The 19,350-nt window shown below is 36.2% G+C and overlaps 1 protein-coding gene across 1 annotated transcript in view; it reads right to left on the reverse strand.

Annotated features, from left to right (window-relative positions):
- LOC132257945 (uncharacterized) overlaps positions 1 to 19,350 on the reverse strand; it is a 53,882-nt gene that overhangs the window by 31,136 nt on the left and 3,396 nt on the right. The window contains exons 2-8 of the mRNA XM_059755014.1: positions 10,345 to 10,486; positions 9,570 to 9,760; positions 9,128 to 9,208; positions 8,447 to 8,609; positions 6,227 to 6,363; positions 5,904 to 6,155; positions 5,408 to 5,565 (exon numbers count right to left, since the gene is read on the reverse strand). Coding sequence (XP_059610997.1) covers positions 5,408 to 5,565; positions 5,904 to 6,155; positions 6,227 to 6,363; positions 8,447 to 8,609; positions 9,128 to 9,208; positions 9,570 to 9,760; positions 10,345 to 10,405 — 1,043 coding nt within the window. The 5' untranslated portion in view covers positions 10,406 to 10,486. The remainder of the gene's footprint in view (positions 1 to 5,407; positions 5,566 to 5,903; positions 6,156 to 6,226; positions 6,364 to 8,446; positions 8,610 to 9,127; positions 9,209 to 9,569; positions 9,761 to 10,344; positions 10,487 to 19,350) is intronic.

A 19,350-nucleotide genomic window follows, 5' to 3' on the forward strand; every position in this document is an offset into this window, starting at 1 on the left:
ACGACTAAATTATTAGCAAAGAGTTGGCGATTAAATCCTCACATCTTCCTACATATTTGCTCTCGATTAAAGGCACACACTCTGCATTTACAAGCAAAAGGGCATAATCATTATAATAATGAGGAAATCCCCCAAAAGTCCGCACACTTCTCGTTCACATCAATCATTGCGCATTTTCTACGGCCAAACTTCTCAATTATTATCTCCTCTCCTTCTGCATCATTCGACTACCTACATGTGTGAGGTGTGTATTTGTCTGAAAAATCCCCATAATTGTATCAAGGAGGTCACTAAACCTTAAGATGCTGACGGTCAAAGTGTTCAGTCATCAAAACAACGCTATGATGTGCGGTAGTGGGATTGAGGAGTGAAAGTATTCAGATTTTGCGGGCATTCTTATTCATTTTCAGTGGGAATTTACGTGAGGAAACAACCTTGACGCTCACTTTTTTGACTTTTTCAATTAAACACCACCATAATATGCTATCTTTTTGTCCGTCTGACTATTTAATCCAACAAAAATGTACCATTTATGTCTGAATAAAGGCTCTTCTGTGTGGTTAATAAAATAATTTTTTATATGCCCTCATGTTGATTTTCCAATAAAATCCACATATGAAAAAATACGCAAGGAAAAATGGCAAAAGTCTCTAAAAGTCACATTCTCAAGGAAGTTTAATGAACTCCTCAATTATATTATGGGAGATGTGATGATTGAAATGAAAAATGCAAGAGAGAAGTCATTGTAGTGTCATTTCTTTAAAACAACACACATTAACAACAACAACAACAACAACACCATCGCGGCCTCTCTTCCACGAGACATGAGAATTGCATTTTGAATCCAATGTGCAATCAAATATGCAGATTTAAGGTGATTTTTTCTGTCCTCCTCGCAGCGCCAAAGTGTAAAAGAGAGACCAAATGCGAGGATTAAAGTGGGTCACAAATGGGCAGCTGACGATTGGTGACTCTGGTCACTGATGAAGATATGTAACACCAGCCACCGCCATTATATACAAATACCCAAAATATTTTCATGACAAAATCTCTACTTTCACTATAGGCCACTCAAATGATTTCAGCAATAATCTCTGACTAATGCCACAGACATGTTCCATCTCGACATAATTTTCAGGCTTCACCAGCGACAAATTCCCACACACACGGGAAATTATCGAAATATATCCAAAATATTTCTGCATTAATCGGTGTTGATCTCCACTCTCTCGTCCCTCCTTCAAACTTGCCAATTATATTATCAAATCGTGCAGCGCCAGCCAAAGACTCTGTCTCTCCTCTCTTTTACTGTTAACAAGTGATTATGTTGCAATTAACGCGCTTCAAGATTGCTTGTATTTTAGGATGGAAAAAAAAATTGCAACACGTTTCGCAAGGATCGACAAACAAGTGATTTTCATAAAAATCAGTGAGAAAATACTTCGCAGAAGAGAAAATCCTTACCAACTCAATGCTGAGGCTAAGTTGTAAACATGCTTCTTGTTTGCAAGCTAAATTATTCAGCTCTGGAAAAGTTTTGCCTCCGTGCATATTCATTTTAACCACTTCAGCACCCAAATACTAAACATTGTAAAGTTTTAATGCGCACAAAATCAACCTTATTTGATATTGAAAAGACTTTAAAGGAAAGTTAATAATGAAATGATAAGATAGGCGATAGAAAACCGTTTTCTTTCATTCAGTATGAATTTTTCACTATGACGCGAGTTATTTGAAACAATAGAAGGGTCAAAATAACAGGTCATCCGCGGATATTTAGCAAATTAAATCCCCATTCTTTGTCATTTTCATAAGACCCCAGAAAATCCAGGTCGAAACGTGCCAAATGCCAACAAGTCATCCTTCCATGAAGGCATGCAGACAAATTTAAGCATTTTTATCAACTCTGTGTGGCCATTCAGATTGTGAATTGCATGGGAAATGTCTGCAGTGTTTCGCATTTTACATACGTCGAGCTCCAATAGTCGCTAATATTGCTCAATGGGTTGAGAGAAAAACAGAAAAGCGAGGGCCTTGACACAGAAATCGAGCCATTTCCTGCCCCGAAATAGAAGACACACTCGTCGTGGTGTCCCTCTTGAGTTCGTCCGAGAGATGCTCCTTGGCATCAAGCACTTCGGGCGAGGGAGGATTGGTTGCGTAACAGTTGCAGAAATATTGCCCAGCAGCTCAAAGCGAACACCTAATCGATATGACAAATAGCTCAGCGAGAAGTGAAATTAATCACTCTAGCTATTGTGCAAAATTAAGAGGCGTTGAATATCTTTTCGCACGTTGTTCAATGTGTCTCTTTCAAGTGTCGTCAATGTTCCTAACAGTAAGTTAATTTTGCTGAATCACAGCAAATGAAATTTGTCCGAAAATTTCACCAACAGAATTAGACAAAAACAGAGACAAACAATCATAAGTGAGCCGCAAATAATTGAATTGGTCTTTGATGCCCAAGTAAATAGAGTTGAATAAGTGTTATAACTGAAAACCGCTTTTAATTTTCAGTAACAATTTTATCTTTAGTGTGATTATCACACAACAAGTCAATGAGATCTTGATGAGATCAAAGGATTAACTTTACTCATCCAGATAAGATTGATTTCAACCTGGCAGATAAGCTAAAATCGTGAGAAATCTAGAATGCCAACTCTCTTGGGCTTTTATTTATAATAAACAAATGATTGCTCAATTATATAAACGCGAGAGATAAAGAGAAATTCAAGAAAGCCCCTGGTTGAGTCACTCAACACGAGAATCACACCAACTGTGTGGACCTCTGGCTTTGCCATTGTTGCAGTGAAGAAGGCAAAAGCAGAGAAAAAGAGTAAATGACTGTGCACCGCCCCAAAAGAGATTATGCAATCAAACGGCGAACCGCGGAGACTGAAGACAGTTTCGCGAAAAACGGGTGTTAGTGGCTATTTTTTCAGCCTGCGCCCAGAGATTTTGGAGCACTTCGAGAGGGAGATAATCTCATTAATTATTCATTGATCGGGCGAGAGAAGGTGAAAGAGTGACTATGAATGAACCGGTCACAAAATTTCTGATAATTTCCACTCTTCTCGCTCTCCCTCGTGCCATATTGAGTTATTCTTCGCTCTCTTTTCCTCACCGTCCCGTCCATTAATCTCCGGGAATTTCTCCATGGTGCCCAAATCGAATTCCACTCTTCGGGCATTCAAGCCATCGGATTGCCCATTCAATGTCCCCGGTTTGAGGTTATGGTCGTGTGAAAAACTGGGCGGCTTCCGCAAATTCTCGAAATACACCCACAATATCGCGGATTTCACATCTTATTGATGAACTGAGCGATAAAGTGGTAAATGAGACGATGACTTACCGGAATTTTGGCCAATTTCGGTGGATAAAACACTTTTTCATTCACAATTTTTCTCTGATTTCTGTTTCTTCAAGTATAGAAGCTTGACAATGCCAGAGCGAGACGACTATATGAAATAGTGGTGAATAAAAGTGGGGAAAAGTGTGGAGTTGCCGAAAGGTAGGCAAAATTGCGCCCTTGAAGATATTCAAAAATACACACAGAAAACTATTGAGAATTTATGTTCTTCTTTAACTTAGCGAAAACTACTGAAGAGACGATTTTTCAAAATAATTATTTATTTAATATCCTTCAAAGCATAATTCATTCTTAAAAGTACAATGAATAAAAATGAAAACAGATTCAAAAATTACCATTTACAGTTTTTTTTTTGCGATAATTAATCATACAATGAACACTTTTGTCTTATTATTTTACGATTTTCTCACAATTTTTTTCTCGTATTGCGACCAAAAGTATTTAAATATAAATATATGGTAATAAAAGAGATGAAAAGTCCGTAGCGTGCGATTTTTATGTGTTTTTCTCTCAAATGTTATGTACAAGCACGAATGAAATGTCCTTATAATTTACTGAAAAAAAGTAGAACGAACACATTGGAAGCAGTTTCTGTGCTGTGCTTCCTTGAAAAAGGACTCCAAAAGTCGCCTTCATTACATTTCTATAGAGATAAAAGACCCCTCAAATCCAATTCCTTACACTTATCAATAGTTTTACAAACTTGTTAGCCGAAAAATATCTCTTATCTCGCACTTAATCGTCACTGTTGAAAGAGTTAGACACAAAATTGTCATACAAATATTACCCAAAAAATAAAAATATCACTTTACATTCCTTATTTGTGTATATTTCAATTTTTTTTCCTCAACTTCATCTCCTCTTAAAAATACTTCATCCGTCTCATATATGTTTGATTTCATTGTTATTACACCTCTATATACCTATATATTTTCCATCTTCACTGTACAAAAAGGGATTACAAACTTGGGGAGTTAATCTGAGATTTTTTTTTCATAAATTTCCAACAATTTTCCTCCAATACAATTCATCTTCATTTGTAATGACTTTTTTATTTTAATCAAATTTCCCTTAATACAACCTTAATCAGTAAACAATTTTTTATTTATTTTTCATCTTACCACGTAAACTTAGAGTGAGACTGAATACAAAAAAAGAGAAAGAATTTTCAAAAAAAAAAAACATCACGTCACCAATCCGAAAAAGAAAATGTTAACGAAAAAAAATACTTCGAATATTACCAGAATTACTCGAATTATCATACAAAAAATATTATATTTAGCAAAAAGATTTGACTTAACCATCTAAACTTTACAGGAAGATCCTTGAAAATGCAAGAGAAAGATTAAGAAGTATAAATACACTCACGAGGATCCAATGCCAAAATATGTTTTCATCAAAAAAAAAAAAAAAATTGTCGAGTCTAGAAAATGATTGCAATTGCTTTCAGCTTAGAAGCTTAAAACGAAAATAAATTACCGCGAATAACCTCTCACAAACCATCCCATGACTAAGATTAATGCAATAAGAGACAAAAATGACTAATTGAGAAATACTTTAACAAAAATAATAATAAGAAATACCATTAGATGTGAGGAAGAGCGAGTGACTATTTACAATATCATTGAACAATTGCAAGAATATCAATTCAGTAAACATTTCCAAAAGATCTGTCCTGTATCAAAAAATATCTTACAACAATTTGCAATAGAATACCGCAAAATAGTGAATCTCGTTGAGTGTATGAAGGAAAGAAGAAAAAGTACCTTTGCTTATAGAATAAACATAATCAGTTAGAAACTATTATTAAATTTTATATTTCAATGTAACAATAAATAGATCTTTGATTAATAATACGCTCCTTTGTCCTACTCTTGTCCCTTCTCAATTTCCAACATTCAGCGTGTGTTTTTTTTTTCTTTTGTCAGTGTGTGTACATGTGTGATTTTTGCTCTTTTGGATGTTCATTTCCTTTGCTAGTGTGACTGCCCACATGGTACAATTAGTCGATGTTTCTTCTGCAGAAGCCCATTCTGCTATTTCACCTTCTTCACATCCCCATTCACGAGGCCGTTGTGATTCTGGTCGCCCGTGTGTCCATTGGTAACTCCACCGTTGGTGTAGCCGTTGCGATGGTGGAGGCCATTCATCGTGCTCTTGGCCAGCAATGCTTCTTCCTCGTCATTCAAGACGGGCTGTAAACAGAAATCCCGCAAAAAGTTTATCAAAGGAACACAAATTCCCATCCAAAATCCCAGCAAACACATCGAATGACGCGCATTAACACTTGATTTATGCAAAATGACCCGAAAAATTCTGCTGATTAATCATCCTCAGTCAATAAGTTCTCATTCACAGGCATTATAACACACTCTCCAAACTTCCACCTCTCCAAACAGCAAGAGAGGTATGCAAAGTTCAAGAATTACTCTTTTGGCAAAAATTCCCAGTCATGCTGAATAATTCAGCATTATATTGTCAAAACCAACCGAAAATTTTGACGCAATTCAAGATCCATTCTCAATCAACTCACCATACATGCACCCTGATTGCCACCACTGCCATTCGCCACTTTGCCATTCGTCGTGGCATGATCAGCAGAGTCACTGGCCGCCACCTTCCTCCTCCTCGACGATCGGTTGCTGTACTTGGCTTTGTAGAAGTCAGAGAAGAGGAACAAGAACATGACACCGTGCAGTCCGATCCACACCATGAATCCTTTTGGATAGTTGCAATCTCTGAACAGCAACTGGAACTGGTGGATGAAGATTGCCACAAATTGGACCTGCAGACACAAGAAGAAATGCCACTTAGTAAAATTCACCATGCATTGGCATAATGAGAAAGTCTTCTTACCATTTGGAATGTGGTGAGATACTTCTTCCACCAAATGTACTTCTGGTATTTTGGACCCATCGCCGCCACCATGTAGTAGAAATACATGACAATATGCACAAATGAGTTAAGCATTGCAAAGAATGTGCTATGGCCACCTGAAAAGGTAAAGAAAATATGTTATAATAGCAAGAACGGTATCAATTATTAATTAATAAATAATGACGTTAGAAACTATTCAATCTAGATCTAGAATAAAATATTCAATAATCGCAAATATTGACACAAATATGAATTAATAAATAACTTTGCCTCTACTGAATAATTCTGCTTTGATTTACTCCAATAAATAAATTATTCCACAACAATCCAAGCATTTCCTATGTTTATGCATAGTAGAAATTATTCAAAATTTACACCAAAATCGCAAAATTTAAATGACAGAGTAAATATGATAAATTAATTCATTGACTCGATTCATAAATTTCGCCAAAAATAAATCATTCAAACCATGGCAGACAGGAGGTTCAGTCAGAGGCCAAAATCATTATGGCCAAAGTCACACTGAATTGACCATTGTTCAACAAATAAAAATCATGTCAGGTGAAAATAAAGAAAAGCCTCATTACCTTTCAACTTCTCAAAAGATCATCGAGAAAAAGAGAATGAATCACCACGAATGCCAAAGGTAAGTGATCTCCCATGAAAGGCTGACCTCAAGATCAGCGGAAAAACACACTTAGGATGGAAATTTTAATATGATCAACCTTCGACAGCCATCGAGTAAGCAGAAAAATCGGTAGAATCCCCCCAACAGTGATCTAACTCTCATACTTCACCCGTTGAATCAATATTTAAATAAGACATTGAAATAAATTTCCCAGACAAGTCAGTAGGAAGTTTTGGCCAAGAATGCGAAAAGAGGATAAGAAAGAGCCAAAAAAAAAACTAAACATTTGTCAGTAAACAAAGTGAAACAAGGCAAAGAACAGTATCGAATTTCTCAGTGTGAGAAAGAAATTAAAAGTGTGATTAATGAATTATTAATGTGACGAGAAAAATCTCAGAGTAAATTCCTGCCACAATAGAAAAAGATTAATTAGAATTTAATTAGTCATGTTAAAATATAATATTCAATGCCAGATTACTGTTCGTCTCTACATAAACAAAACTGATACGGGGTCAATATATCGGAAAGTTCAGAAATTCTGTTGAAAAACGAGGTGGATTTTATGGTTAAAAAAAATTGCTGAAGGCCTGATTAATGAGTACACTGAGTGTAAAATTCTCATTTATATCGTACAAAAGAATTCCTCGATGAGAAATTGAATTATAATCAATATTTCTCGTGATGTTACATGAAAGTGAAATGTCGATGAATAATTTCTTTAAGAGTGCCGCACATCCAACAGGTTTTTTTCTTCTTCTTCTCCTTAACCTCTCGAATATCACGTGTGCAAGACGATTGTAATGCTTCGGCAAAGTGCAAAATCAACTCAAGTATCAGATCTCTTATTGAGTCATTTTCAGTTTAATCGAAAATGTATGATTAGTCTAGTAAATTGAAAGCCAATTTGCCAGAAGCACCATCTCTAATTGTTCTGCAACGTTCAGTTATAGACTTATCATATTTCTTTCATCAGCCGTGCGCGAAGCTCTCTCAGATATGTGCTCATCGGAGGAGCGCTAAAGAGTGCATTTTCACTCTCTTTCTCTCTGGCATCCACTCGAGAAAACTAGGAAATTGCATGGCTGAAGGCACAACTTTCAGCAGCCGATGCCGGCTGATATGTATTAGTTCACATCTAACAAGACACGTATAAACAGTATTTGTTGGCGAAATAAGTTCAATATGATATCATTATAAAGTGTACCAAAGATATTTAAACAAAAATATTATCTTTTTCAAGTCACAAAACATCGACTATTTGAAGATGTCCGCAAATTCATCATTACATATGTCTGCAAATTAGTAAACTGACCATATTCCCTTCGCATTCACTGTATGAAACTGAGCGCGACAAGTGAAAAGCAAAATTGCATATTATCCGCCCATGCAATTGCCTCTATATTCACCCATGCTCGCGTCTGCCCATCCCAATTGTGCTCTTTCGCCTCTCCCGCCGGACATGTCACTTGGCAAGCAAATGCCATCCACAGTGCTCCATTTTTTCTTTCACCCCACCATGATGAGAACATATCCAGGGAAATTGTGCTGAAAAAGCATTTAGAGAATCTCACCTGGTGCAAATTTCATTCCCATCCACACGGAGAAGGGCATGCAACCATGATGAATGACGTGAAGCGTTGAGACGTGTTCCATCTTCCCTCTCAGAATGAAGAAGAGTGTATCGAAGAATTCTGTAAATTTCGCTATGTAATACCACCAACACGTGTTTGCCATCTAGAAGAAGGATAGGCAAAAAAGGGAATGACGAAAACTCATATTTTTCCAATGTACAACACAGATGAAGGAATTCCATATAAAACAATAAGTGTGATCAATATAGTGAAATCTTTGACGCTACGTGACTTTTCACAAGAAATACATCAACAGGAAGTGATATTGCATATTCTTCAATATTCTACAATTCAAAATACAAAAATAGAAATTAATTTAAAATACTTTCGATACAGAATCACCCTGTGAAAGTCTGTCTATGAAATATTTATGCTTCTAACCAACTCATTTTAAGCGTATAAATCCGAAATGAAGACTTACAAGTTTTACAGAAAATGTCAATCAACCAACTTTACTTACACACTGTAAGAAATTTCCAACTGTATTTTGCTACTTAAGTAAATTTCTCTAGGAAATCATTTATACAAATATCCTTAAGGAATGTAAACTGACTAAAGTGAAATGGAAATTATGGAATTCCTCTCACTCTGGCAGACAAACAAATTCATTCATCCACTCACCCTCATCGCCATTGGGCTGCGAGTATAATCCACTGGTTGGCACTTAAAACTATAATGACCCCACCATCCACTTTGCAAATACTGCAAGAGAAAGAGAGAGAGAAGAGGAACAAAATTAGTTAAATTATATCATTGCAACAAATATGACATCTATCCTTCATGCCACCATTCTAGGTTAGAAGCAATTAAATAGTGCAGGTATGCACTATTTACAATTATCATGTTCTAAATAGGAAGTTAGTTGTGTATATTGACACATTGGATATTCTCGGTGATAATGTAAAGTTATACACTTGTTATATTTCCTTCTTCGTCTTTTTATCCTCACACATTTTAATAGATACTTATTCTAATTGAATTGTGACGCGCGGAAAGACAACCGCTGTGAAAATATATTCACAGAAAACTGGATATATCTCATCAGAAAAAACTATAAACTCACCTCATAGAAGATCCATGCACTAAATATTGTCTGAATAAAATTGTACACAACTAGAATATATCTAAGATTCATTGGTTTACGATTGGCCATAATTCGTGGTCCCAGCACTTTGCTGAAATATGCATAAAATAAGCATATCGCCATGGTAGGTATTGGGGATCCCATCAATGGCCAGTCTTGCACTCGTGGATCTGAAAAAAGAGAGTTAATTTTAATGGGGTTTCTAAGAACGTTTGGCAAGGTTTCAATGAAGCAATACAAGCTGCTAAGTGCTGGTGTTTTTTTTCGATAATTATCTCCCCACTTTTCGTTCGAATATTGCACATTTAAGAAACACAGTTCATGTTTTCCAGTTATAGTGCCACAAATTGACTTGATCAAGGTGTTTTCTCATTAAATTCATAAGTACATACGGTACATAATAATCAATAGAAAACCTAGAAAAATATACTTAATTTTCAACTTCCCAAAGTCAAATGGATTTTCCGAAATAGAAAAAAAAAACATCGAGATCAAGTCACTTTGCGTCAAAGCGGAAAATTTACCGTGAGATTTTTCCACCACTATCTCACTAGACAGTATGTCAAATGAACTGTATAGTCATCTCGGACCAGCCTTGAGTGGAAAAATACCTCTCTAAGCTGATTGACACAGCACTCTCATTGATAATAATTAAAATGGATGCATAAAAAGCATCGGTCAGACGACACAAACTGATTGCAATGCAGATTCTCTCCCCCCAGCAGACAAAGTGTATTTGACCCAATCAACTCACCACTTTTGCTATCCATGAGATCCCTATACCAGTCATACATGTCTGTGATGAGGTAAATCATTGTCCCGCGCGTCCGAAAGGGAGACTGTTCTCCGTGCAAGTCGATGGTGAACTGCTGGAGCAAATGAGGTCAACTATTTGTCTGAAAAAGGATAGAGAGAAAAAAAGAAGATTTGTAAGAATTTTTGAGTAAAAGTCCACACACACATAATTGCAAGAGAATGTATATGATTGTGTCAATTTTTTATGTGATTTCTTTATCGATAGAGCTCTCCTTATTTCACGCCCCCGTTGTGACCCCGCTTCCGCAGGTGAAATTCTCGCGCAATAGTGGACGGTTATTGAGTGTCAGTGCGCCACAGTCAGAATGATTACTTTCACACTTTGCCAAGCCACTGAATTGGAGAGACTGAAATTCTCTTTTATACTCTTCTGCCGATCCACCATTCCATCGAAAGTCCATCTATGTGAAATGGTATCAGAGAAAAAGAGGTGCACACATGTCGCGAATTACGACCACACATTTTCCACCTAGAGACACTTCCCTGGACAATGTTTTAAGGAGGAGAAGGAGTACCGAAGTGGCTTGAAAACTTGCCATCTCCACCAACGAAGAGATTATCCCAACAGCCGCCACTACACATTGCCATGTGTTGAGAGAATTTCCGGGAAATCAACAAGTGAACGAGTCATAAGTGCTCCTCATCTCTGTCTCTCTCTCTCTCTCTCTCTCATACACATCAACACCATGCATTACTCCATTAATGCACTTCATTGCAACTTTCAGCAATCGTATCACACCCCAGCTCAGTGTCTATATAAAACTCTCTTAAAATAAAAAACAAAACTCACTTAATCAATGACTTCTCGTGGTTTACTAATTGCAATTTCTCACACTCCATATTTAAAACTATGCGATATGCCCATTTACATATATAGTCATTTAACCAATTTCACTTTTATGAATAATTTTACATGTCTTTTACTCACTCGTCGTCGTCGTCTGAGATCACGCATCTCGCACTGCGTTTCTTCTCAACTCTCATCTCGACAGTCATTTCTCTCAGTGGAGCCGAGAAATATAGTCAACTGTTTGCATTTCTTTCGGTCTCGCATTTTGTCAATATCACAGACATTAATGCGCATTAACAGGAAATATTGGCTCAGGTAAGTTTTATTCAGTGAAATTGAAATAAATTCAATGTATATAATTGAGTGATTGTTGTGGTTTTTCATCAATAAAACGATTGCACAGCCATTCAAACTATGTTAAAAGTTTCCATTCATCGTCGTGCGGTTTGACCTACACTTGCAGCATATAAAACTCCTTTTATGACGCTTTGAATTCTCCACTGTAACTTCATCAGAACATTAGAAGAGAATTTATCACTTCGCCGTGCATTTCTTCACTTCTTCAAGTTAGTTTATTTATTTTGAAGTGAAATACGTCTTCCAGGTAACAATAAATTGCCGTCAAAAGACAATGTAACTGACCAAAGGTGGTAAAAAGTTAATGGTTTTCACATGAAAATCCAATAGACAACAGTGGAAAGATGTGCGCACTGTGCAATCTCCGTATTTATTATTATATTCACCGTCAATTTTAAATCAATAAAACACTTTCATGATTTTATTTTCTTTCCCCCATTCGAACCATTTATCAAAACACATATTTTATTCATATCACTGGCACAGACAAAAAGGAAGTATTGCAACCTTTATATAGCCTAATGACATTATGATGTCTCCTCTTCCTTTGTGACATTCCATAAAGATACATCCATGAGCCATCATTACAAAGGATATGAGATTACTTTCAGTACTCTACTGGTAATTGAGTACAAATTTCCTCTTCCTATCGAATTACACCTTCTCACAAAAGGACCTATTGATCCTCATGACGCGGAAAGTCTATCTAAATACACTTTTTCACCCATGATAAATGGATTCTCGACACTTTGTCACCCTAATATCCTGTTCAATGGTAAATAAATTCCACTAACATGTGTACAGAAAAAAAAGAGAGGCAAGGAAACTCACCCCCAAAAAAGGGTGTGCTAATTGAGGGATTGGCCTTCTTTTCTTAGCGCGTCAGGAGAGACACGAGTAGTCACTTATGGGACACTATCACGACTGGCCTGTGTTCATCAATTTGTCCGCCAGCCAGAGAAGAGGAAAGTAACTTGTTCCACTGACACACCACCGGCTAGTAATTCACATGACGAGAAGAATCAATTTTTATAAGCGTTTCGGTGTAAAAGTTTTCTCGGAAGAACAAACAAGAGATGATTACGTCAAAATATATACTAACACCTTAATCACATTTAATGCAACTGTGTAATATATATTGCCTTATTACAAGCGCCTCAGATGGAGAAAAACGCACACTACTCGCTTGGCTGATTAATCACAACTAAATATTTATTTATCGTGAAATTTCTCTTGTAGGATTGCGTTTTCAATTCTTTCGTTTTTTTTCCTTCTCTTTCCTGGACAACGCCACACATCTTATATAAAAATGCATTTGCAATTTATACCGCGCAATTTTCCTTCTTTATCCACTTCATCATTGCAATTTCAGACAATTTTTCTTCATGTCCATCCTTAGAGATAATTTATTGCAGTGATTTTTTTTCCCATATTAACTGGCAAAATTACTGAGTAACAATTCTTTTTTTCAATATCACATGACATGGAAAATGCCTTCATTATATCCACCCAAACAAGATGTGTTCACTTTTGTGGAAAGAAAAACATTGCAATCTACTGAAAATATAATTGAAACTCATCAAGATGTTTCATAATTGAAGCATAATATTTCGAGAATAAATTTTTCTCCTTACATAATCGCTTTTTCTCTTCCTTCTTTTTGGTGTTTTGACATTCTCATTACCCGCTTCTTCGTAGTAAATATTTTCCGATAAAACATAGTCGATATGCAAACGAAATTGCTTTTGAAACTCTCAAGTTTTCCCACCTAATTTATTATTCACTTCATTCTAGACTCGCTTCGATTGCACACTAACTCAAACATTCTTATCGCAATAATCAACAGGTTGCACTGCACTTCATTTCATACTCAATATTTATTAGGTCAGTTATATTGGAATTCGTGAATTCTGCATGACAAATTGAGACAGTTTCTAACAGTATTTTTTATTTTATCAGATTTATGATTACTTCACAAACCATAAAATATACCCATTAAAATGTTTAACTGTGATGATAAAACTTTCATATGTATCTTCCAAAGAATCACAGTCGATTATTGCGGAATTTTTGTCATAAAATTTTCAAAAAATGTATATAATCAGTATATAATACATATGCGATATATAGCAAGAATTTTCACGAGTCCACAACTATATGTGAAACCCTTAAATCTATTTGCATCTCTTTTTTGCGTCGATTTCGCTAAAATACTTGGCATTTTCTACCTATTTTCCACATCATCAACTCAATGGAAAAATGTAATTTGACTAATTTATTACCACTTTGGGCAGTTTCGCAATCATTTACATTCTTTTTTTTCTCCAACGAAACAATGCATGGATAATCAAACTACTCTGCAAGATATTTGCCTTGACCCTCTCTTTCTCTCTCTCTCTCTCTCTTTCAATTCCACTGAATGCCACCAACCTAAAGAGATCAAGTTGAAATTGGCATCGAAAATGATGGTATTTCCTTCAGACTTTGGCAACAATCATACAGACCACAACGACAACCACTATACTTTCCGATTCATCCGCGTTACTCACAGGTTGTTGTGTGCAGTGGAAAACAAAATAAGGTGTCCAAAATGAAAGTTGTCTGAATGGGCCAGTGAAAAAATACATATTTTTATACCACGCCAATACACAGAAGTCACATTTTTATTGAAGTTTGTCTTGTGTCTCGGAATTTCGGATGGTAAACTCTCAAGACCAATTTCATTAATACCTCGCTCCCTCTCCCAAAGCAATTGACCACATTTTTTTTCACTCTAGTGTGCGCGCGTCTCACACGCAGACAAGCAATTCCAATCAATTTCGACGACAAGATCACGTTTCTGTCTTTTCCCTGTTGGACACACACACCAGCTTGGACAAAAAAAACTTTCAAAATCATAGGAGAGATCATGAACTGTCCGCCCTTTGCCTCAATTACACTCAACGCGCGCATTCATGGCTTCTTTTCCACGGGGGAAGAAAAAAAACAACAGAATTGAAACAAAAGGTGTTACTGACATTGTCCTTCCCTCTCTTTCTATACATGTCAAAAAATTTCACAATGTAGGACCACGGTCTTGACGCTAATTTAAAAAGCGTGCAAAATCATTTTTTATCATCCACCAAAATTGCACTATGGCATAACCAATTAAACACAACAACACCATGTTACCTATTAATACGCATTCAAACATTTCGCAAGAATTATATTTCAACAAAAATTGCTGCCTAGATGAAAATCTCATCTCACTGTCTCTCAGTCTTCATTTTGAAAGTGACCTTCATTGAGATGCCTGGCGGTCATCAAATAAAAGCTCTTTGCGCACTTTTGTCAAGTGTGTGTTTTTGGTATTTAAGAGTTGCGTTCAAGAGACTTTTCTTCTTTACACACAAAACTCTGAAAAAAAATATAAGATATTCACGTAGTGTCTTCTGCGAGAAGGTCATCCCACTATAGTCAATGTTCCATTGTAACAACATCGTGGCAAAGGTAGAGTTCACTTTAAAAATTAATATCATAAACAATTGTGACAATGACACTTGATACCAAACATATATTCCAGCACGAACAGACTTTCAGGATATTTAGAAGGCATCAATTGTTCAAATTAATGTTTATTTATGTCGTTTAAAGGATAAAAACAATCTAAGGTCGAAAACCTTTGCCATGACATTCAGGAAACTATTCAATGAAATATAAACATCATGAAATATTTATTACACACGTTCCAGAGTTAATCTGAACAACACTATTAATCTTCTCAGAAAATATCTCAGTTTGAAATTTCACAAACATTCGCAGAATCGATTGAGCCATTAAGACAATTTGAATAGTGACGACACTCCTAGCATAAGAAAAAAGAATCTATTCAGAATGATAAATTGAAAGTAAAAGAAATTCGGAACCGAGAGAGACACTTTTAGACGACACCGTAAATACCATTTCACCAACATTCAGATTAATGTATCAATGTTCAATCAATTGACTATCATCAATCAATTGACAATACGAGTTTAAGGCACTCTTCAGCATATTTAATGCTGTACTGTCACCGGATAGCAACATTCCACTGCGTACAATCGTTACACACCAAATTCAGTGGATTTTAACTGTGACGCGCGAAAGACTCTCAGAGAAATTTCACAAAATTCCACCCAAAAGAGACGCACAATTTCTATTGTGCAGACATAATTTTCAATTAAATTTAGCTACGAAATCAAATCTTGGAACATCATGACGTCTTTCGCAAATTGCCAGTCACCAGTATTGTTTATGTTATTCCATTCATTTGCCATTTTTTTTCTTCACCTCTCTCAAACACTCTCTTATATACGCAAGAAAGAAGAGATGAAAAAAAAAACCACTGAGCACACCATCATCTATCAAAGTACATTAGTTGTTCACGTATGCACAAATATTTGAATAGGTGTCAATGGAGAATATGTCAATAGTGATGTACAGAGATTCACATTCATTTGCCTTTCATACGCCATGTCCAATAAGCCTGAAGATGTTCCCTCCGTCATGATGAGACTCTTAATTCTATTTGTTCTCTACTCTTCCATTAGGGATGCTATATAGACAAAAACATCATTTTGCCTCATGTAAATAAGTCCTCAACGCAAAAGTTCCTACTCATGAACTAGCCACGCCTTTCCCAGAGTGCAATAACGATCATCTTCGAAAACTATATGCGCTATTTGCACTCATACTTTATTGCGCGCTCAGACCAGATCATGGTAATTTTCCTAGAAATCTCCATATGTAATGCAAGAAATCCTACAGTCAATACAATATCCGGTATTGCTTAGCCATGTTTTTCCTCTCATTCTTGTCCTTCAACAAGAAAAGAAACGCCGCCGAGAGAGAAAAAAAACACGCGAGAATTTCTCTGATCTCCCCTCAAGTATCAATGCTGTTTTTATCATTGCCAACAAGCAAGCAAGCAAGTCTGACGTCTCGATCCCTTTCTCTTTCAATTTTCACCATGTGACTTTTTGATGTTGCTGAAATTATGCACAGCCACTGGTTTGAGAAATGTAACTCGAGACAGAGTCGCCGATAAGTATCTTCAGCAGAAAAAACGCCCTAACAATTTTTATCTCAAACGTCAGCTTAATTTGAAACCTCTATTTTTCCGCCACAAAGACACATTAAATGCCACATTAAATTGCGGAGTGAGAAGATATTGGAATCATTTATAGGTGAAATCGTCTTGTGGCTTATTTGTCAATCTCGTTAACATGGGAGTGTCATATACATTCACAGATGATTTAAAGGCATGAAAAAATGTGCGTATATCTAAGCCATTATCTTTGACTTCCACATAAAACCATATACCATAAACCATATACTCTTCTGGCTCACACTCATCCTCATGAGAAATTGTAAACAAACTGAGAAAAACCTATTACAAAAGATCACTTTTATTCCACTCCTCCGCCTTTTGCGCGCCACTCAAAAAATCTCTCACCATCTCCAGACTCTCAATATTTTCAGAGTTATTTCATTGAAGAAATTTCAAGGTGTCTCTCACTCTCTCCCTTTCCCTCTCACTCACTTTTGCAAAATTGCTGGCTTACACAAGTGCAAACATATTAAATCTTACACTCATAATATTGAATTTCCACTCCGTCACCCACAAGTCTCTCGTCATCCGCAATATCCGGTTCATCAATGTCCAAAAAGAGTCAACATAAGTGTCGTATTTTTCTCCTAAATATTGAAATTCATGAGAAACAGGGAAACCACCTGAAGAATGCTGTCCGACATATATACAATTTACATATATGTACATATATCACCCGAAATCACTGTAAATTTCTTTCATCACACCCATTCTTGGAGATTCTCAACTTTTTTCCGCCATGCCGCCGCCGATCAACAGTCAAAAATAAAAGAGAAAACAGCCTGTAATAAACTCAGATCGAACTTCTGATCATTTTGCCATCAACCATGACAACATTCCTCTTTTGCCAAATTATCACCAACCAGACGTCCGTCCTTTTGGAACATAAGCAGCACAATAAAATTAATATGCATTCACATTAACCCATTTATGGAGAAATCCTCAATAAATCCGCCGATCATCGCAAAATATCTAAGCTTCAATATATTATGCTATAATTGAAATGTTCTCAAAAAAAAACCTAATCAAAAATTCCATATGTGGAAAATTCATAATGAATTTCACGAAAATTGTAACATCAATCATTATTAATCTATAATGGGTCAATAAATAATTCCTATTCCACCCATTCCTAATTGATTGTGCACTTATATGTAGACACATTTTAGCAAATTTATGGAAATTCTTTCGGAAATATTTTGCCATTAGTGCGACAGACTGTAATAATTATCACAAAAAAATTTAAATGTTAAATCACAGTCGCTTCTCAAAAATCAAAAAATTCCATTCGCAGAGCAGCTCAATTAAAAAGTCTCTTAAAATACGCGTCATACAAAATGTTAAACAATCTTCTAATCTCCCAAATATTCGTTAAATTATCACAAAAACTGCCGCATAATATTTGAATGAACCTGTGAAATGTCCGAAAAATTTCACACTCATTCACTGATACATTTGCGTTTTAAATCAATATTAAAAGAATTCCACCACTTTCTCTCCGCATTATCGATTCAAGTTTCCCGACTTTTGGCTTCTTTCACTTTTTTCTCCACACACCACGCTGTCTCGCTGCGACGCCAGCGAACGACCAGAGACGCCTCTAGTGTTCTAAGTGTTTATGTGTATCCGAAAAAAAACCGGTCAAGGCCACTCCACGGTCGTTGTCTTGTAAGAAATTATCCGATTTAGAGCTCAATCGATTTTTCTGCCACGCTCACATCAATTCACATAACCCAAGTAACACCTCTCATCTCCTCCACACGCGTCTCACGACCTTTCCTCTTATCGCGCCTCCTCGCTGGCGATTGTATCAAAGAGAGTATGTATACCTCATTGGATTGTGTGACCAATGAGATATACAAGTGAGACAACGTCAAAATCGTACGTTATTTTTGCATGCTTCTCTTCTGTGACTCACACAGAGACCACGAGAATATTGAGAATTATTTGGGGTGACAACATATGAAAGAATAGAGAGAGCATTCTTATCTTCAGCCCACTCACTATAGTCTTGATTCCACACTCCTATCACAACACTTTCCTCTCTCTCTCTTTCTCTCGCATGAGTGTCTCAAGACTTTACACAAATTGCCGAGCATTCTTCTGTATCACTAACGCAAAATTACATAATTTTGGGTGAAAATAGGGAAAAAAATATAGCAATAAAAGCGAAAAATTTCATGTTAAGCTACACTATATGAGCGCACATGCAAATTAATTTCAATCACTCTCCCAGCAGAAAAAGTGTGCACGCTTTTTTCCCGCGGGCACGAGAGTTTTGTAATGCGTATTTCGGAATTTTTCATACTTTCAAACTCTGTTCGGGGAATTTCTTCCAGCAAACCGCAAATTGATTAGGAAGAAACTTGTATTTTCACGGGTAATTTCTTAAATAGGTGACAGTGGGGCAGTTTTGCATAAAACCATAACATCTAACTTCTACAGTACTGTAATGTTGTGAGTCTAAAATCGCCCCACTCTTCTCTACATCCATTTCATGCTATTATAACTTCATTTTTAACGACAATAACATTTCTTTTGAACAACTTTTTGATCACAAAAACCTGTCGCATAATTTTACTTCAGCTGTTACAAATTCATTTGCGGTTTGGTATTTGGCCAATTAAAATTCTATAGAACAATTTTAATGAAAAACATTTCCATGAATC

This window comes from Phlebotomus argentipes, unplaced genomic scaffold (assembly GCF_947086385.1).
Source record: "Phlebotomus argentipes unplaced genomic scaffold, Phlebotomus argentipes genome assembly scaffold_4, whole genome shotgun sequence".
In the NCBI taxonomy this organism is placed as follows: Eukaryota; Metazoa; Arthropoda; class Insecta; order Diptera; family Psychodidae; genus Phlebotomus; species Phlebotomus argentipes.